Source organism: Lampetra planeri, chromosome 46, assembly GCF_965212315.1.
Source record: "Lampetra planeri chromosome 46, kcLamPlan1.2.h2, whole genome shotgun sequence".
NCBI lineage: Eukaryota > Metazoa > Chordata > Hyperoartia > Petromyzontiformes > Petromyzontidae > Lampetra > Lampetra planeri.
This window is the reverse complement of record NC_136152.1, coordinates 717,590-738,965: the sequence shown is the minus strand read 5'-3', so window position 1 is coordinate 738,965 and position 21,376 is coordinate 717,590. Positions and strand designations below refer to the sequence as shown.

Below are 21,376 nucleotides of genomic sequence, written 5' to 3'. Positions count from 1 at the left end.
CCACCTCGTATCCCCCCCTCCTCGTATCCCCCCCCCCCACCTCGTATCCCCCCCCACCTCGTATCCCCCCCCACCTCGTATCCCCCCCCACCTCGTATCCCCCCCCCCCACCTCGTATCCCCCCCCCACCTCGTATCCCCCCCCCACCTCGTATCCCCCCCCCCACCTCGTATCCCCCCCCACCTCGTATCCCCCCCCCCACCTCGTATCCCCCCCCACCTCGTATCCCCCCCCACCTCGTATCCCCCCCCCCACCTCGTATCCCCCCCCCCACCTCGTATCCCCCCCCACCTCGTATCCCCCCCCCCACCTCGTATCCCCCCCCCCACCTCGTATCCCCCCCCCACCTCGTATCCCCCTCCACTTCGTATCCCCCCCCTCCTCGTATCCCCCCCCCACCTCGTATCCCCCCCACCTCGTATCCCCCCCCACCTCGTATCCCCCTCCACTTCGTATCCCCCCCCTCCTCGTATCCCCCCCCCCCACCTCGTATCCCCCCCACCTCGTATCACCCTCCACCTCGTATCCCCCCCTCCTCGTATCCCCCCCCCCACCTCGTATCCCCCCCCACCTCGTATCCCCCTCCACCTCGTATCCCCCCCACCTCGTATCCCCCCCCCCCTCGTATCCCACCCCGCCTGGTATCCCCCCCCCCCCCTCGTATCCTCCACCCTCGTATTCCCCCCCCCCACCTCGTATCCCCCCCCACCTCGTATCCCCCCCTCCTCGTACCCCCCCCCCCACCTCGTATCCCCCCCCACCTCGTATCCCCCCCCACCTCGTATCCCCCCCCCCCACCTCGTATCCCCCCCCCCCCCCTCGTATCCCCCCCTCCTCGTATCCTCCACCCTCGTATTCCCCCCCCCCCACCTCGTATCCCCCCCCACCTCGTATCCCCCCCCCCCACCTCGTATCCCCCCCCCACCTCGTATCCCCCCCCCCCCCTCGTATCCTCCACCCTCGTATTCCCCCCCCCCCACCTCGTATCCCCCCCCACCTCGTATCCCCCCCTCCTCGTACCCCCCCCCCCACCTCGTATCCCCCCCCACCTCGTATCCCCCCCCACCTCGTATCCCCCCCCCCACCTCGTATCCCCCCCCCCCCTCGTATCCCCCCCTCCTCGTATCCTCCACCCTCGTATTCCCCCCCCCCCCCACCTCGTATCCCCCCCCACCTCGTATCCCCCCCCTCCTCGTACCCCCCCCCACCCTCGTATCCCCCCCCACCTCGTATCCCCCCCCCCCACCTCGTATCCCCCCCACCTCGTATCCCCCCCCCATCCACCACACCCCCCTCTTTCTCCCTCCCCGGCGTCGTGAATGCGTTGCCATGGCGACTGCCACGCCCACGCCCACGTGCTCACAAAGGGCTCTCACCTGTCGCACCCGCGCCGTTGCTAGGGGCAACTCGGGCACGTGTTCCTCGGCAGCGGGGCTTTTAGCGCCATTCCACAGTCGCATGGCAGGCAGTCGCACGCAACGAAATGTAGCAACTGGTGTTTTTATTATTATTATTTTACTAGCTCTGTTTGCCCGTCCTAGGGCGTACGCTGCAATATTAAAGATGTACATTTGCGTTTTGTTGTGCGATTGTAAAACCTGTTAGGAAATGTCGCGCAGCATTTGAGCGCAGCACTGCATGAACTGTGCCCGAAACCCCCTGGCGTCACGTCACAGTAGCACTGTGTTTAACTATGGAAATTAATTAACCGCTCTGATGCTTCGTATTTCTTCCGCTTTCGCTCGCTGGGGTTGGAAACAATTGGAATTCGATATGTCTGCAAAGGGGCCGTCCATAAATGACGTCACGCACCTAGGGGGGGGGGGGGTCAGACATTTGTTACGATGTGTGACGAGGGGGGGGGGGATAAATGTGACTTCACATCAAAATGCGCAACTTTTAATAAATAGACAATACGTTCTACTTAATTAAATAGACTTTTTAATAAATGTTTTCTCCTACAACATCAGAGTGCAGCGCCACATTAAATACGCACGACAATGACAATATTTAAAGTGATTTGAAGCATGTTTTATCTTTTTTGGGGGGGGGGCAGAGCTTTGTGACGTCATATTTGAGGGGGGGGTCTGACTTTTTGTGACGCCGTGTGACGAGGCAGGGGGGGGGGGCGGAGTCAAAAATCGTCCAAAATCGCGTGACGTCATTTATGGACGGCCCCAAAGTCACAGGGAAATGTTTAATGTAGCCTAAGTAGGAAGCGTAAAGGTAGACGTTCCTTTTTGTTTGAGGTGGCGAAGAAATAAGGCAGCAAATGCACTGCGATTAATTATTTATTGCCTCAACTTTGTATAAAGATACGTGAAATCGAAAGCGAATTAGCGAAAAAAAGTGTCAGCCGGCAGGCACACGTGAATAATAATGAGCGGGGGGGGGGCATGTCGAGTGACGCCACGCGCGGGACACATACACACACAGCCTTTATTTTGCTCGTGATATTAGTTGCTGCGTTGATGTCTTTATTAGCTTCACTTTGCATAAAGAAAGGGGAAATGAAAGGTTATTTGCGTCAACAAATTTTTGGTTTCCGCTCCACCTTGTTCATGGGGAGTGACATCACGCGCGTTACACACTGACATGCTTGGCTCATTATAACACATTCCTGCGGAGGGAGCTGGTAGGAACGTTGGGTTGCTCAGTCAATGGCCAGGGTCAACGGCGGCGTGGTGTATTCCGCAAATATGCCCGACTGTGAGGGCGGGCGCAAGCCGGCGTGAGTAGGTTAAACGTTTAGTTTTATAAGGGCACCACGGGGTGACCAGCCCCTCCCCACCCAGCCCCTCCCCACCCAGCCCCTCCCATATGTTACAAAGGGGCCTTAAATGGAAAAAAAACAAATATTAAAACACATTTTTTTTATTGCATAATAATTGTATTTTTTCATTTGCTATACAGCCAGATAATACGACAAATCGCTAACCTTAAACAAACAGTCGTTCGTAAAAGTTGAAGGCAGTATAGTACTATGGTAATAGAGCAAGTGCAGAATCACTGAACCGGAATTGATAGCTTGAAAGTGTAGTAGCTACTACACATATGTAGCTACTTTTACTGGTAGGAACGAAGTGGACCAGCCACCAATAGATTATATCGTCCGTCCGTTTGTCCGTCCGTCCGTCCGTCCGTGTAGCAACATCGCCCCCTACTGCAAACACTTGGCATGACCCTACAAAAACCGAGACCTAGGCCTGAAACTCTCCCTCCGTATCGTACCCCCGCGTGTGTGAAAGGGAGTTAATGTTTAACAATGTTACATTCCCTGATGTTTTTAAATAGAAACATTTAAATTTAAAGCTTTTACATTAACAGGTCCCTGTGGGGTGGGCTTGGTAGGACCGAACAATTGAATGGCTATAATAAAATGAAATGGCAAAAAATGGGCGCCAATAAGTGGATGGAAACGTAGACGTAGTGGAACATAAGAAAAATAAAGTAGTAGTAACCGTTGTGCAAAAAATAATAGTATTGCACAAGTATGTACCTACGTGAGTGCAGCTTAGAGCAGACACAGTGAGTAGTAACAATCTGCACGATATGCAGCGCCGTCGGCCACGCCCCTATCACTATTAGCCCCGCCTTCTCGCCCCCGGTACTGTATTCTCGACTGTAGACTCCGCCCCTTTTCGCCAACGGCCCCTCCCTCCATCGCGCTAAGCTCCGCCTCACACCGCTTGACCCCGCCCCGGTCCCCCGTGGCCCCGCCCTCCACCCGCGTAACCCCGCCCCGGCCACCCGTGGCCCCGCTCCATCTCGGTGTCCCCGCCCAGCCCCGCGTAGCCCCGCCCAATACACCCCGAGCGGGGGAGAGATTCCCAGGCCTGGCTCGGCTGGAGAGCCGCCGACGAGGGGGGGGGGTAGGGAGTTGTTTTTAATGTAAAAGCTTTAAATGTAAATGTTTCTATTAAAAAAACATCAGGGAATGTAACATTGTTAAACATTTACTCCCTTTCACACACGCGGGGGAACTATACGAAGGGAGAGCTTGAGGCCTAGGTCTAAGCTTTAGGCCTAGCTGTAGGCCTTAGGCCGCCGTGAGTTAATTGTTAATATAAATGTTTTAATTATTTATGTAAAAGCTTTAAATGTAAATGTTGCTATTTAAAAACATCAGGGAATGTAACATTGTAATTAAAAGCTATCCGAGGGAATAAGGGAATGTTACACTTGTTTAGCCAGGATATCGTCACTGAGTCTAAAGGTTTTTGTAGGGTCATGCCATGTGTTTGCAGTAGGGGGCGATGTTGCTACCAGTAACAGGACCTTGCGGGGTGGGCTGGTAGGAATAATACTAATACCGGTACAGGGATATCGACCGCATGCACACGCGCACACACGCGCATAAACGTACACACGCACACACACCGCACGCACACACACATACATGCACACACGCACACGTAATGAAGTTGTGTTGCTACGCTTCCAGTTCGCCGTGAATAACGATCCGAAGCCCAATAGCGCCCATTCATCACGCCGCTCGAGTGGGCCGGACACGCACACACGCACGCACACACACGCACACAGTCACACATATACACACACGCACGCACACACAGACACGCACACACACGCACACACACGCACACACACGCGCATACACACGCACACACACGCACGCACGCAAACGCACACACACACACACGCGCAGGGGGAGCGGGCGGCCATCTTGTCGGACGGACAAACGGACGCGGACGGACGGACGGACAAACGGACGCGGACGGACGGACGGACAAACGGTCGGACGATATAATCTATTGGTGGTCTGGTCCACTTCGTTCCTACCAGTAAAAACAACTCCCTACCCCCCCCCCCCTCGTCGGCGGCTCTCCAGCCGAGCCAGGCCTGGGAATCTCTCCCCAGCTCGGGGTGTATTGGGCGGGGCTACAGCGGCAGGGGGCGGGGCTACGCGGGGCTGGGCGGGGCAACGGCGCCAGGGGGCGTGGGCACGAGGTGGAGGGCGGGGCTACGCGGGGTTACGGCGGTAAGGGGCGGGGCAACGAGCTGGGGGCGGGGACACCGAGATGGGGCGGGGCCACGGGTGGCCGGAGCGGGGTTACACGGGTGGAGGGCGGGGCCACGGGGCATCCACTTATTGGCGGCCATTTTTTGCCATTTCATTTTATTATAGCCATTCAATTGTTCGGTCCTACCAGCCCACCCCACAGGGTCCTTCGTCGTGCAGGGAGCTGGGTGGGGCTGGTCACCCCGTGGTGCCCTTATAAAACTCAACGTTTAACCTACTCACGCCGGCTTGTGCCCGCCCTCACAGTCGGGCATATTTGCGGAATACACCACGCCGCCGTTGACCCTGCAGGCCATTGACCGAGCAACCCAACGTTCCTACCAGCTCCAGGAATGTTTTGCTACGAGGATAATTCGGCACTGCCCCCCCCCTCTCTCCATTGCTTCAACTGCCGCGCCGGGACGTGGAATCGAACCTGCGACCTCTGGATAGCAAGTCGATCGTGCTCGCCACATCCCACCACGGCAACAGCACGGGGTTTTGTCTTTGCATGCCAATAACAACCATGATGATACTTGGCGAGTAGATGATGGTTATATCTTGCTGCTGTTGTTTTTGTTTTCTGTTGCTGCCGATTCTCATGACATTTTTTTGTTTACGATGGTGGTGGTGAGGGCGGTAATGGGTCGTCTTTTTCACACACAAACCAAAAAAAAAGAATTCCATCCACAAAATGTATGCATCCATTTTTTTATTTTATTACTATTATTCTTTACCAGACGGACGACGGAAATAAGGAGTGAAACAATATCTTCCTCGTTTTTTTTATATTATAAAAGTAAGAATGTTAGATCAAGTTATCGTGTAACCTGACGGTGCGTTGAGGTCAACACGTGCCGGTCAACACGTTGATGACGCATTGATTTCGACACATGACAGTTGACACGTGACAGTTGACGCGTGCCGGTCGGTCAACACGTGCCAGTCATTCTACGCGTGCCGGTCAACGCGCCAGTCAATCCGTGCCAATCAACGCGTGCCAGTCAGTCAACGCGTGCCGATGCAGACACCACAAATGGACACCAACAGCATGGGCCAAGCAGAAGCAAGGTGGGCAGGCGGGGGGGGGGGTTTAGTCGGTACCACTCGGGGGGAGGGGGGGGGGAATCGCTACCAGAATCCACCATGGGCAGAAGAAAGCCGAGCGTTCATTCGGAAGATTGCGTTCCATATGTACACACGCACACACGCACGCGCGCAACTCAATATATTCCTTGTCATACCGTCCCGTTAAGCGGGAGCGGCCACAGCGGTCGTGCGAAACGGCCGAAGCATTCGCCCCACTTGCTGTTGCAGAGAGGTTGGCGGTTCGCATCCGACAAGCCGCACCGGTTAATACTGCGGACGTATTAACTCGTAAAATGCTTTTGCTGCTGCTGCTGCGGCTATGCACCGTCTGCTCAACTCACAGTAAACGCCAATGACCCCCACCTCTCCTCCACCACACCCCCTTCCGTGACATTTGAAAAAAGAAACCAGTAGTGGGGCCCATTGCGTGCCAGGTGTCGCGGGCCAGATTTTGCTATCATTTGATAAAAAAAATTACCCCACCACTAATTACAACATCGCCCTGTGCTCCTGCAGAATGTGCGCGTGTGTGCGCGAGAGATACGTCGCGCCTTGGCCACAGATTTCGCTCTGATACCAAATGTGCTTACGATGATGCCGACAATGATGACGTTTCATTTCAGATTTACCCGCCTATAACAATATTCTCGCTCAAACGATACGTTGGGACGCTTCCTCCTCCAACGTCGTCTTTCCTCGAACAAAAAACAAACCACGCCGACCTTGCTATCATAAATAATTCGCTATCTAGGAGATACAAAGCTTCAAGAAAATCATTGCTAGCATTTACCACCCCCAGGTGGTACCAAAAATCTATTTTTCGGGCCATGGGATTTGACATTTTTAGGAAGGCACAGACGGGGGGGGGGGGCTTCTCAATTATTTTTTTGAAGGTAAATGTGCAGGTAAAGCACTTGCCTGCTCGTGCCACTGGCTGCCGGCGTTACGGGCCTCTCCGCTCAGGTGAGCTCAACAGTTTCGACCTCGGGGAGGGCATCGCATTGGCCTACTCTTCCACGCCGGTCAGTTCGTCCTGGAAGGAGGTGGGGCGGCCGGGGGGGGGGTTACCCACACTTTACCCCCCCCCCTCCACCGCCACACGCACGCACCCACATGAGCGCGACCTTCCGATCGCCCGGCCGCCGTCGACCCATCATCATGCCTGTAAGCACCAGCCGGGGGGTGGCGGCATTTGACAAAGGTCGCCCGTCGTCGTGAACATCGACTTCACACGACTCGCCTGCCCCGTGCCACGACATTGAACAGAGGCCGGTCGGCGGTCTGGATTTAATTTAACTATATATATAATCTTCTCAACTTCCTTAACGCATTCCCGACGCAAGCATACTTGAGAGACAAGACCATCAACAAATCCTTACGTCATAGGTCCTGGGGGGGGGGGAGAGTCGGGGGATGGGGGGAGAGTCGGGGGGTGGGGGAGAGTCGGGGGGAGGGGGGGCCTCATCGATTGCGCGTGGAGACAATGATCGGTGCCGTTTTCGACATCGATTTCTTTTGATTTCCCCCTCCACACCCCCAGTGGTCACTTCCAAAACGGTCACAGACGACGACGCCGAGAGAGGAGGGGCCTTAGAGGGGGCTGCGGCCCCCAGAGCCTCAGTCGTGGAAATTCCACATTCCTATGGCGGGGGTCGGCGGGGGGCGACACCAGCCTCTTCTCCCCCGCCGGACATTTACTGTCGACGTCCCACAAAGTAGTACATCATTTACGAACTCCCGACGAAATGATGATGATGGTGTCCGTGTCAAAGCCCAGGCGGGGATTTGAACATGTGACTCGGGAGGTCTCTATATGCACAGCACAACGACGGTTGGCTTTTAACAAAGTGGTATTCAATGCGCACACTCCTGACGGACACAATTACGCTGGCGAGGTTGTAGGTTTCGTTCGCGAGCACCTATTAAGGTGGCCACGATACGTGCGGGGGAGGCGGTGTGTGGCCAGTACCACGGACACACGGGACACCTTCGGCTTCCCGGCGCGAATACGTTCCAAGGCCTCACCGCACGGCGCCACGATGCTGCGTGGTCGATGCCGATTTTGCGCAGAGCCAACCTCGCCGTGGAGGTCCGATCCAGGTTTCTTTTGGACGTGGCCAAGAGTTGAACCCGAGTTCAGCAGGATGTGAGCACGTACGCGCGAACATCTCCCCAACACACAGGTCCAGTCCAGCCTCGCACGTCAAGCCACCAATGTCAGACCGGCGAACCACGCCCGGCCGCCTTTCGTCTCTCCGGTGCCGATGTTTACACACCGCGCCAGGTACTCATTTGAGGCCGCGTCGACCTAGGGGAGGCCCAGGACCGGGTCAGATAATCGTCAATGGGTGGCGTTGGCCGCGAGCGGGAATCGAACCCGGGTGGTCGGGTTTCGTAGCCCAGCGCGCGAACCGCAACACACAAAACTCGCACATTCACCTTGCGTCCTCCAGAGAGCGTTATAAATTCAAGTGGTTACATAATCACTCCTCATCCACCAGGGCTCTCCTTCCACATCTCTCCTTCTCGTGTTTTTTTTATTTTGTACAAGGTGAGAGAAAGAAGAAGCAGCAGCAGCAGCAGCACAACAACAACAATAAAGCATAAACGGGCAAACAGGAGAACAACGAAGCAGAACTGGCCAACAACATTTTCCTGGACCCCGGGGGGGGGGGGGGGGGGGGGACACACGTCTCCGTGGCAACGAACGGTGGAACGATCGCGGCCCGAGGAGATGGAACGTCACCCGCGCTTCACTTCCCACCGAATATCCCCACCACGCAGGTCGACGGCGCGCAAGCGGCAGGAGGCACGGGCACAGCGAGAGAGACAGAGAGAGGAGGTATCAACTGGATGCGGTGCGTCGGGCGAGGGAGGGGTGTACGTGAAATCAAGCCGGAACCCCAAACCAAAACGCCACCACAAAGGGGGCATATCCGGGGTGATTATGATTTTAAAATGTTGGGAATGGAATGGACTGGGCTCCGCCCGCACCGTCATGGGAATGTGTAACTTCTATAACCGGCTCGGGTCAGGCGGGACTCGCCGGAGCGGAGAGAGGCGCGTGACGAGTGAGCAAAGGGAGCGGAGTTCCGTCTCGAGAGAGACGGAGTCTCCACTACTCGCCAGCGCGGGGGGGCATCGCGGGCGCGCCCCCACCACTCGTACGGCGAAGCGACGTCAAACAACGCAGCGACCGTCGAGAAAGAAGCAAAGGTCCTCATTCGTTCATTCATTACCCCCCTCCTCCTCCCCCCCCGTTATTCATTCATTGACCGCGGAATAACGTCGCGAAACTTTCGCCACCGAAGTTTGGCATTTGCTGGCGGGCGCACGCACGGGAACGGATTGATTTGCGCTTCTTTGTAGCGAGTGCAGCTCCCTACTGTACGTCCCCGCGGTCGTGCCGCCCTGCGGTGTTCGGCGCGACGTCCGACGTTGAGGCACTAGCGGCTCGCGTTGCTGCTTCGATGAAAGAAAGAAAAAAAATAATTGCGTCGAGAAAATCTACATCAAGAACCGGCGCGACCGAGTCGGCAGCGCCGTCTGAACGAGCAAGCGAGAGGGCGAGTGAGTGAGTGAGTGAGCGAGCGAGGGCGAGTGAGTGAGCGAGCGAGCGAGAGGGCGAGTGAGTGAGTGAGCGAGCGAGAGGGCGAGTGAGTGAGCGAGCGGGCGAGTGGCTCAGTTCGCGACGCAGCCCCAGCACGCGGAGCGGAGCGTGGGGTTCGTACGACGGCCAGCGGGGCGATGATGGGCGGGTGGGCGGGCGAGCGAGCAAAGTCGCCCTCTAATACTGCGACACAGTGGACGACACCGACGCACAGACAAAGAGCACCATTTTTGTAAAGGGGGGGGGGGGGGGGAGAAAAATATCTACCGTGTTAGTTTTGCATCCATTAAACCATCCGCCAGCTCATATCTGTCTATAATTATCATTATTATAATTCATATTATCACGACTATCATTCACCGTATTCTCCCGCATCATAAGACGCTCCGGAGAGCGTGACCGAACCCACGTACAAAACTTGCGCCCGATCCGTCTATAAAGTTCAACAAATCTGGTCACGCACGCACGGCTACCCCTCCCCCTCCCCAAATTTAACTTTAAACTTCACAGGGGTGGGGGGGGGAGCGGAGGGGTTGGTGCTCCTCGATCTGGAGAAAGCGGGTATCAAACTGACACTCGGAAAGTTTGCCAAGCTTCCACCGGGCCCCGCAAAGACGATTGTATCGCGGGGCGAGAGCTCACTCGGACGTTGTTGGCCGGACGGATGGACGAACGGACGGAGGGACAGACGGAGGGGATGGATCGATGGAGGGACAGAGACACAGAGCGACGGAGGGACAGACGAAGGGATGGAGAGTCGTTTCTTGGCGGACGGCGCGCGAGGGATGGGTAGAGGCCACGGCGGCACGGCCGCCGCTATTTGTTTTTTTTCCCCGGAATCTTTCGCACCCAGTTTTTGGGATCACCGGACCCAGAGCCGACTAAACTCCCGATGGACAGAGAAAAATAAATCTAAATAACTCGGGACGTCAACATGCCATCCCACACATCGCGACGATGACCTCTGACCTACCCCTGCCATCCCCCCGCCCCGCGCATTCGTTTTGTACACGACGTACGGAGTCAAAAACAAAATCGATTTGGCAAATCAGCTTTGTTTCCGGTTTCCAAGCATCAGCCGTGCCCCCCCCCCATCCCCACCGCCACGGCTTGGCCTGCAAGGCTGGAGCCCAACCTGCCGCGAGAGCCACGCAGGTGACGGTGGTGACGGTGGAGGAGGGAGCGATTGGCGGGCGTCGTGCGATGGCGTTCAACGATTGCCGGGTAAGAGCGAGAGGATTGACACCTCGGACCAAGTCGACGCCGGTACGACCGCACGACGAGCCGCGAGCGCCGACCTCGGTTCAGCAAATGACCACGGGCTCACCCACTGCCACTCCATCCTGGCGATCACCTCTTTATTCCGTCCACCAAACGGTTAACACGCGCACGGGCACCCCCCCCCCCAGCCCTCGTTATCATCGTCAGCTCGCCCCTCCCGCGTCACCTCCCAGCACCCCCCGTCCCTTCTCTCTCCACCGTGACGAGGTTTCGGCGCGCGTCATAAATAATATTTAGGGAGGGGGGGGGTTGTTGTTCGGCTCCCCCACCAGTGTTGTTGGGTCGTGATAGGAGTCGTCACCGTTTCTTCATTGCCATCGTCATCGTCACTGTGGTCGTCACTTCGTGGTCACCACCTCCTCTGCAGTTACCATTGCTATCATCGTCGTCGTCGTCAATACCTTGGTGCGCAGTCCCGGTCATTAACGCAATTGTCGCTATCAACGTTTTTATTATTATTGTCGTCGTCGTCGTCGTCATCGCTGTCAACCTTGTCATTAACGATCGCCGTCCTCGTTATTGCCGCCGTCAGCCTCAGTCGTCGTCTGTCGTAATCATTGACGTCGTCTTCATAGTCGTCGTCATTGTCGTAAAAGACATCACAATCTTTGTGGTCATTGTCAATATCATCATCGTCATCATGATCCTCAGCGCAATCATTGCCGTCATGCTTATCGCCGTCATCATCGTCACGGTCATCGTCATCATCCTGCTCCCGAGTGACATCATCGTCACATCGGTTGTGACCACGATCCTCGGTGTCACCAAAGTCATCGTCGTCATCGTCGTCGTCATCGTCGTCCCTTACCATTATCTACACCGTTAATGTCGTCATCATCCCCATCATCACCGTCGTCGTCATCATCGTCGTCGTCTCAAGCGGGTCACGCCCGCGGAACTTTCCACGTAACGACGACGACGACGACCGCACGGAGGGCTCCTCCCCCTCCTCACTGGGCCTTGTGCTTGCCGTTGAGCTGCCCGTTGGTGACGTTGCCGTTGGCGACGTGGTGGTGGTGGTTGTCGTCGTGGCGACGGCGGTACCCGTCGCCGCCCGCCGCTCCCCCCCTCCAGCTTCTTAGGCGGGCGGAGGCCCTTGGTGTAGGCCTGGTACCAGAAGTTGAGGAAGAGGATGAGGAAGACGAGGCCGTAGACGAAAATTATGTAGAGGAAGATGGGGTAGTTGTAGGGGCAGTCCTTGAGGAAGAAGAACTGGGCGATGTGGGCCTGCACCAACACGAACTGCACCTGTGCGGCAGGAGGGGGTGGGGGGGGAAAGGTCAACAGGCAGAGGTCACAAGCGGGAGGTCGTCGGTTCCATCGCGACCCTGACGTCGCCTGTTGTATATTTGGAGTCCGCGTGTTCTCTCTCTCCGTGGTCGCGTGGATTTTTTTTTCCCCTCTGGGTCCTCCAGTATTTTCTCCTCCAGATTTAGAATGAACGTCACGCGTTTAGAGTTATTCGACTGCTGTACGTTTACACACGATAAGCCACTTCGTTGAGCTATCATTTGTGGCCAGGTCGCTTCTGAAAAGAGCTTTACAGCTCAGTAGGCCTTGCCTGGTAAATAACACAGTTGTATCTTCTTGGTTCTTTCGGTAAAGTCACGTAGAATGGAAATAATAAAATAATACAATTAAAACATAATTAAATATTTTATTACCGAAAGAACCAAGAAGATGAATCCCTGCAGTCACAAAAGCTTTAAATCGAAACATAGTTGTAATCTTGATTTGAAGCTTTCGTGACAGCAAGATTCCATACTCTTAAGTTCTTTCGGTAAAGTCACGTAGATAGAAAAATAAAATAAAAATTAATAAATCACGACGTTTCGATCGCAACACAAGCGGTCGTCCTCAGGCAGAAAAAATAATCCAGCGTTGGAACTGCTGAGCCAGCTTCCCCCGCCTGCTTGCCCATCACCACATCTATCACCTCGTGCTGTTGTAACAGCTCTCTCGCTGGTTCAGTAGTTCCACTGCTGGATATTTTTTTCTGCCTGAGGACGACTGCTTGTATTGCGATCGACACGTCGCGATTTATTTATTACTTTATTTTATTTTTCTACCTACGTGACTTAAATTTCGATTTAAAGCTTTCGTGACTGCAGGGATTCATCTTCTTGGTTCTTTCGGTAAAGTCACGTAGAAGGGAAGTAATAAAATAATAAAAATAAAACATAATAAAATAATATAATATAATATATTATAAAATAATTATGCTTTATTTTTATTATTTTATATAATAAAAATATTTACGCTTTATTTTTATTATTTTATTACTTCCCTTCTACGTGACTTTACCGAAAGAACCGAAAGAACTAAAGAACATAGTTTTAGTAGTATTCAAGGTGCACCCACACACAAACAAAGACAAAGATCCCCCTTATAGCCTGAACAGACTGTTAAGGGTAAGTGCTGGTAGTGAGCATTTATGAAGGCCAACATGGCACACAAGGGGGTGGGTGACCAGCACCACACGCGACCACCTTTGTCTCCCCAGTGGCGATGTTTACACACCGCACCAGGTCATCATTTGAGGCTGAGTCAACCGAGGGGAGGCTCAGGACTGGTTCAGATAATCGCCACTGGTGTTGGCCGTGAGCAGGAATCGAACACGGGTCACCAGGTTCGTAGCGCAGCGTGCTAGCCACTGCCACTACCGCTCCCCCAAAGCACACACAACAACAACAACCGCCATTCGCCACTAAGTGGCGGTGACGTCACCACGGCGCTTGCCCCAAGCTGTGCGCACGCTAAGGCCACGTGAAGTGTCGAACACCCGCTGGCAGGAGGTCAAGGGACAGACCCAGGTGCCATGGGTTGACCGAGATGACTGGCCGATGCACCACCTGTGCAAACTTCCTGTGTTTTAGCCACCCGGCGCTCCTCTTGTTGTTGCGAGCGTCGCTCCTCTGCCCTCTGCTGTTGATGAAGCGTGACTGCCTCCAACTGCCTAGTAGCGTCCTTCACAAGCCACCTCCAGAAGCCGATCTTGACACCACTGGTACCAGTCGTCAGCAAGTCTACTCAGCTTCACATTCTCCCGTACCACATCACTCCAGCTCTTCTCCGCGCACGTTTAGCCCCCTCTATACGACCAAACAAAAACTGTTTAGGCATGTGGTGGCTGGGCCTACGGGTTTCATGACCCAGCCAACTTAACCTTGCCTGCCAGAGGAGCTCACCGATGAGACTTTGTCCAGATCTTTCAAGGATTTGTGAGCTCCTCACACAATCCAGCCTGGTTAAACCCAGGATGGATCGTAGGCATGCCAGCCTAAATGTTTCTAACCGGTGAAGATGTTCCATTAGGGGGGTTCACGTTTCACAAGCGTAGAGAAGGGAGGGAATGACCGTGGCCGAGAAGGCCCGAAGCTTCGTGTCGAGCGACAGACCAGGTAGCTTCCACACAGCGTTACGCAGCCAATGAAGAGAAATTGCCGCGCACACACACGCACAGGTACGGGCGTGCACGTACCAGCTGGATGACGGTCATGTATTTTTTCCACCAGATGTACTTCTGGTAGGCGGGTCCAGCGGCGGCGAGTCCGTAGTAGCTGTACATGATGACGTGCACAAACGAGTTCACCATCCCGTGGAAGGAGCCCAGACCACCTGCACGCGTTCACGCACACAGACAAAGATCATGGGACCTCCTTTGCCAGTACCAAAATATGGGAATAGGTTTTCCCCTTTTTTCTGGCAACAAAACAGGTGGACCAATCGGTTTCAAAGACAATGCATATATTATCAGAGTATGTTTTTTGTTTGCATTCTGGCCAAGTATTGTGGTTAATGCAGACATGATTCCTTGAAAAAGGTTTCAGTTTGGTGTTTTAACATCTTAACACCTGTTTTGTTGCCAGAAAAAAGGGGGAAAACATATTCTCACAGACAAAGATCCCCCATATAGCCTTAACGTACGTTTGGGGCAAGTGCTGTGAAAGAGAGCATCTGCGAAGGCCGGCACGGCGCACGAGGGGATGGGGGGGGGGTGTTAACACCACGCCTTCCCTACTGGCGATGTCTACACACCACACCAGGTGCTCATTTGGAGGCCGAGTTGACCTCTGGGAGGCCCAGGACCGGTTCAGATAATCGCTGGTGTTAGTGGCCGCGAGCGGGAATCGAACTCGGGTCGCCGGGTTCATAGCGCAGCGTAGCACTAACCACTTCGCTACCGCTCCAATACCGCTCCAATCCGCGTGCACACAGGTGCATGCTGGGTTGCTTGTAAAGGTGGACACGGCGCTTGTGGCAGCGAGGACTGGGTGGTGTGGCAGGAGCGACGCACGCCTGCGTGTGTTCTTGTCCGTTTACACGTTCGAACAACAGCGGTCCTCCGACAGCCCCGTTCCGTGTTCCCGTAATTGAACGTGGAAACCGTGTTGCGGATCTTTGCGAGCAGACTCAACGCGCTATTTTCAAAACGCAAATTTCATTTGCGCAAAAATATTTTCGGTTTCCTGCTGCGATGCAGTTGCTTTAGTTCCGATTTCTAGGTCGCTTCATCACTGTTACCGAGCTGTAAGCCGTCGCTCCTGGCCGATTCGGCAACACACGGATGGGGAGGGGGGGGGGGGTGCCGCTCGTGCGAACGATACAGCTCCTTGTCCGTCGCGTTCTCACCACCTCGCCTAACGAAAATAAACTCGGAATACCCTCGCTGCACCCCGGCGACCTGGAATTGAACCCAGGGGTTTCATCAGCGCTCCATCACCGGCTTCTCAGAGCCGCTCCTGTCCCACCACCACCACCCTCCACCACCGCCCCCCCTCCAGAATCGGCGGTCGACAAAACCGATTCGCCCGGCAGCGGGCAACACGGACGTCGTTGCGTTCGACGCAAGTTTATTCGAAGCAAAAACATCGCGACGCTTTAAACCTTTCGACCACGGGCCGCCCCCCCCCCACCTCTTGGCGACACTCACCGGGAGCAAACTTGACCCCGAACCACCAGGTCCAGGGCATGATGGTGTGGTGGTACACGTGCAGGAACGTCACTTGCGCATTCCTCTTCCGCAAGACGAAGAACACCTGGACCGCGCGCGGGGGAAATCGGGCAGCCGGGGTCCGAGGGGTCGCAGGGTCAGAGGGTCAGAGGGGTCGCAGGGTTTGGGAAATTCTGCCTTAAAATGTTATCATGGTTAGCGTTAGGGGTAGGGTCTGGTTGGCTAGTGTGGTTGGGTTTAGTATTAGTCTGGTTGGTAGGTGCAGTTAGTTTTCGGGACTGGTTGAATAGCGTGGTTGGCCGGTGTGGCGAGCGGTCGGGGGGCGGGGGGGGGGGACACTCCTCCTTATTCTCACCGTGTCGAGAAGCTCAATGAACTTTGAGAAGTAGAAGAGCCAACAGGTCCACGCCATCTGTGGGGGAGAGAGCGAGAGAGAGAGAGAGAGTGGGGAGAGGAGGGAGAGAGTGCGGGGAGAGTGGACAACGGCGACTGTTAAAAGCTTCCGATGTGCGGCCCTCCGTGCGTACGTAAAATCGGAACGGGAAGGGGTTCTGTTTATTTCGCTTAACAAGCGTGACCACTTGACCGGCTGCTCAGGTGTCTTTCCTCGCGCGCTGGTGAACAATAAACCCTCGATATGGACACGGACAAAACGCTCTCTAGATGATTTGAAAAACACGTGTGCAGCCCTTTGCCTGCGTTACCGATGGATGTGCGTACGTGTAGCGTTCCAAACTCGAGACACCAGTTGGAGGTACTCTATTTGCGACCTTGGCAGCCTTCGGGGATAACTCCATACTGGGTCAGGACAGCCAGCACGATGCCAGACCCACACGGCTGCAGAGTGGAGACGATCACGACGACGACTACAGCACGACCAGTTCCATTCCCCACCGCAGCAGCAGCCCCGACTGAGTCGGAGCTCGCCGCCTTCTAGAGTGAACGGCGTGGCCAGGCTGCACCCTCGGGCCCACCCCCGCCCCCCTCTGGATCCCCCAGATTGCTCCGTGCTTTGCCCCCAGATGCAACTCGAAGAACGGGCTGTTACCCCCGATTCGATTGTCTGCCAATCGCCCAGCGACACGCGCTCCAGTGACTCATCCTACGTCACTACACACGCATGTTGAACTTCTCTCGCACCGCGCGTAGCCAAAGTGCTAATCGGAGGTGCGGGCAAAGGACAACAAACTAAACACAAAGTCCTCCTGAGCCATGGCCCTTGGGTCATTGGCGGGGGGGGGGGTCGGCGGTGGGGATGACCACGCTGGTTCAGGAGCCAAAAATACAACGACGGCTCCCACAATGCAATGTGGGCGGGTCGTTGCTGACCCCTGTGCCCCCTACTGGACACCCGTGAGAAAGGAAGAGCTTCATAGCTCATCGGATTCCAACCAGGACAAATAAAGACTTTGATTCCAGCGTGGCCGTGGGGAGCTCAGCATGGCCGTGCTGCCGCCAGAGGGCGCAAAGTTGTTTCGTTTCTTCTCCGTGGTGGCGAGATGTTAACTACCTTGCCAGGTATGCAGGAGGTTCGTGGGTTCAGTCCCAACCGATGGCGGAGCCAGGATTTTCAGGTGGGGGGGGGGGGGCAACCCCTCCAGCAATGAAACATGATAGAGGAGTTGTAGGAAGTAAGGACTTGTCCCTTGCTTTTTATTTGACGCGTGTGCGGCGATGGCGCAGCCATCGATGGAGGGTCGAATTCGAACCGCGTCGTGTGATCGGCATCGCGCTCGCTGAAGCCGTATACTGTAAACGCAACTGCGCACAATTCTGTGAGTCGCTTATAGCTGCTTTGCCGTTACTTGTTGCCAATTATGGACTCAGACTAGTGTCCTATCATCTCATAGAGTCCCTGGCACGTAATAATATGCTACACAGTGGCAGTGGGGGTCGCAAAATTCCGATTTATTACTAATAAACCTCAATGATCCGATCGAAATCCCTAATTTCGATCGGATCATTGGGGGGCACGTGCCACCCCCCCCCCCCCCCCACTGGCTTCGCCAGTGGTCCCAACCCCTGTATATATTTGGAGTTTGCGTGTTCTTCATCTCCCCGTGGTTGCGTGAATTTTTCTCCGGTTCCTCCGGTTTTCCCCTCCGCATTTACAATCAAAGTCAGTTGAGAGTATTTGGCTGCTATAAATGTCCACGTGATAAGAGACTTCGTCGAGCTGGCAACTGTGGACAGGTCGCTTCTAAAATGGAGCTAGCAAGCTCAGTGGGCTCCACCTGGTAAAATAAAACGAGTTTACGTTTTAGTTCAACTTCTTTCGTGCGGCAGGAGCGAAACGTAACAGTTGTTGGAACGCGTTGTCGTTGAACGCCAAGTTTGTTTCAACCGATCCGAGGATTGCAGCGATACCGCCAGGATGTTGATGGGGGCGCCGCGGTGGTGAGACGTTATCTCCCTCGCCTTGTATGCAGGAGGTCGTGGGTTCGATCCAGACCCCCGGCAATGCCCGTATATTTGGAGTTGGCATGTTCTCACCGCGGTCGCGTGGATTTTTCTCAGAGTCCTCCAGTTTTTTTCCCCCCCTCCACGTGCAGAATCAACGTTTCTGAACCGGTGCCGAGTCTCCCTTGGGGTCAGACTCGGCCTCAAGTGGAGTACTTGCTGCGGCGTGTACACATCAGCCAAGGCTGGGCCGGCCGTGGTGTTGACCACTCACCACCAGCACTTGCCCCACCTGGCCTGTGAGAGGCTACACGGCACGGGAGGGGATCTTTGCCTTTTGTATGAGCGTCAGCGAACACGGGCAAGTGGAGTGGGGGGGGGGCTAATAGACTGACGTGTACATCTTGATCACTGGGCAATGCTATAAAAGGGGGCGTTGGGGGTCCGCGTTGTCGAACGCGACGACGGATCCTCGCACGCGAGATGTCGGACACAGCCCGGGATTGTCTCCACCGCGCCGCACTCATCGGCAGCCTCTTTAGAAACTCCGCCACACCTCAGCCAAACCAAAGCCCCCCCCCGCTTCCTACCGCCCCTCTCCCCGCGGCTCAGTCAGAATTACACAACCCACCACCACCACCACTACCCCTTCATTTATCTGCCAAATGCACCCTACCCCCTCCTGCCTACCCCACCCCCCCACGGCTACAACCACCGACGAGCCAAATAAAAAAAAACTCCGAAACAATCAATTCTTTCTCGCTGTACCGGAGAGAGAGCAACAGACTCTCCTCTCTATGTTTTATATATTTTTTAAATTATTATTTAGTGATGAACCCCCCCAACCCCGCACCCCCCCCCCCCACGTGAATTCCGTGCCAAACAAGTTTAAAGACAGTGCGTGGCTGTGATAAAAACAAAAAAAATCTACCGCAAGCACCGACACACGTGGCAGCGCCTCAAGACGAACCCAACGTGCCATGCCCCAAAAGGATCGGCCCAAGGAAATCGGTAGACATTCGAGAGGGAAATGTTTTCGTTAGTTATTGGCAGTGACAGGCTACATCCTAAATATGTCATAAAAATCTCTCTCACTCGTATCTCCAGATTCCTTGGGCCGATTCTGCAATAACGAACGCCCCTTACCCCCCCCCCCCCACTGCCCCCCCCGCCCCCGTCTCACGCGAAGCAATCTCACATCAACCACCCACCCACCCCACTGGCCTGCACACCGGGCCGTGGCAAGCGAGGCAACGATTGCCAGGAGATGGCGGTACTAATGGTGGCAGTGATGGTGGCGGTGGTGATGGTGCCAGTGGTAGTGTAGTGGTAGTGTAGTGGTTGCAGCAGTGGGTGGCTGTGATGGTGGTAGTAGCAGTGATGCTCGTGATGACGGTAGTAGTGACAGCGATGGTGCAAGTGGTGGTACTGGCAGTAGCAGTAGCAATGGTGCAAGTGGTGGTAGCATTGATGGTAGTGGCGATGGTGGCGGTAGTAGAGGTGGCATTGGTGAGGGTTTGTGATGGTGGCCTTAGTGGCGGCGAAAGTGGAGGTGGCAATGGTGGTGGTTGGAGATGGTGGCGATGGTGGCGATGGTGGCGATGGTGGCGATGGTGGCGATGGTGGCGATGGTGGCGATGGTGGCGATGGTGGCGATGGTGGCGATGGTGGCGATGGTGGCGATGGTGGCGATGGTGGCGATGGTGGCGATGGTGGCGATGGTGGCGATGGTGGCGATGGTGGCGATGGTGGCGATGGTGGCGATGGTGGCGATGGTGGCGATGGTGGCGATGGTGGCGATGGTGGCGATGGTGGCGATGGTGGCGATGGTGGCGATGGTGGCGATGGTGGCGATGGTGGCGATGGTGGCGATGGTGGCGATGGTGGCGATGGTGGCGATGGTGGCGATGGTGGCGATGGTGGCGATGGTGGCGATGGTGGCGATGGTGGCGATGGTGGCGATGGTGGCGATGGTGGCGATGGTGGCGATGGTGGCGATGGTGGCGATGGTGGCGATGGTGGCGATGGTGGCGATGGTGGCGATGGTGGCGATGGTGGCGATGGTGGCGATGGTGGCGATGGTGGCGATGGTGGCGATGGTGGCGATGGTGGCGATGGTGGCGGCGATGATGGCGGCGGTAGGAGTGGCAGTGGCGGTGGAGGCGACGCCGCCGTGAGCCGGCTCAGCAGATTACTCGCTAATCGGCTCCTGGGCTCAAATCCCGGCAGCTCAGTCCCCCGCCCCCCGCATCGCCCCCCCCCCCCCTCGTGCCCCCGCTCCATCTAAAGCTAATTAGCATCCCTCTCCTTTCATTCACCCCTTCACTCATTCCCCCTGCCTCTAATTCAATCCTTCACCTTGCCCCATCATTCAACTTCGGAACTAATTTCTTCCCTCCCTCTTTCACCTCTTAATTGCTTTCGTCCCTCTTCGACTGCATCCCTTGCCCGCCTGTTCATTCATCTCCTTCACCTCCTTCCTCCCCTTCTCTTTAGATCCTTCACTCAATCCTTCCCCCCCTCCCGCCCCATACGTCCGTTCCCGCACGAGCGCCACCCCCAACGCGGTTTCGGCGAGAGTCCAAGCGCAGCGCGGGTGAATTTTTGTACCGGTTCCCGGGTCTCCCCTAGGTCGACTCGGCCTTGAACGATCACCCGGTGCGGTCCGTGTAAAAAAACAGCAACACTCGGGGGAGACAAAGGCGACCGGGGGTAGGTCTGGTCACACCACCCCCTGGTAGGCATTATCGGTCTTCACAGGTTGCCCGGTAAGCGCACTTGCCCTGAGGGTCTGTGTTGGATATATCGTTGTGCGTGTGTTTGTGCGTGTGCGTCACTCACCCTGACGGCCTGCGGAGAGTTTGAGAAGTCGACGAGGTCACACCGGTACGTGTAGCCAGTAGCCCAACCCGACATCAGGAACTGGAGGGAGGCAAAGACCGACAATTCTCACGAGTTTGTGTTTGCGTACAATTCTAAGTGGCCTTATTATGGATGATCCACCCCATGGCAGGTCCACGGG

At 55.5% G+C, this 21,376-nt stretch overlaps 1 protein-coding gene across 1 annotated transcript in view; it reads right to left on the bottom strand.

Annotated features, from left to right (window-relative positions):
• Nucleotides 1-11,050: 11,050 nt before the first annotated feature.
• LOC144733275 (very long chain fatty acid elongase 7-like) overlaps nucleotides 11,051-21,376 on the bottom strand; it is a 46,694-nt gene continuing 36,368 nt past the window's right edge. The window contains 6 exon segments of the mRNA XM_078615080.1: nucleotides 11,051-12,067; nucleotides 12,069-12,248; nucleotides 14,482-14,618; nucleotides 15,934-16,039; nucleotides 16,310-16,366; nucleotides 21,196-21,276. Coding sequence (XP_078471206.1) covers nucleotides 11,951-12,067; nucleotides 12,069-12,248; nucleotides 14,482-14,618; nucleotides 15,934-16,039; nucleotides 16,310-16,366; nucleotides 21,196-21,276 — 678 coding nt within the window. The 3' untranslated portion in view covers nucleotides 11,051-11,950.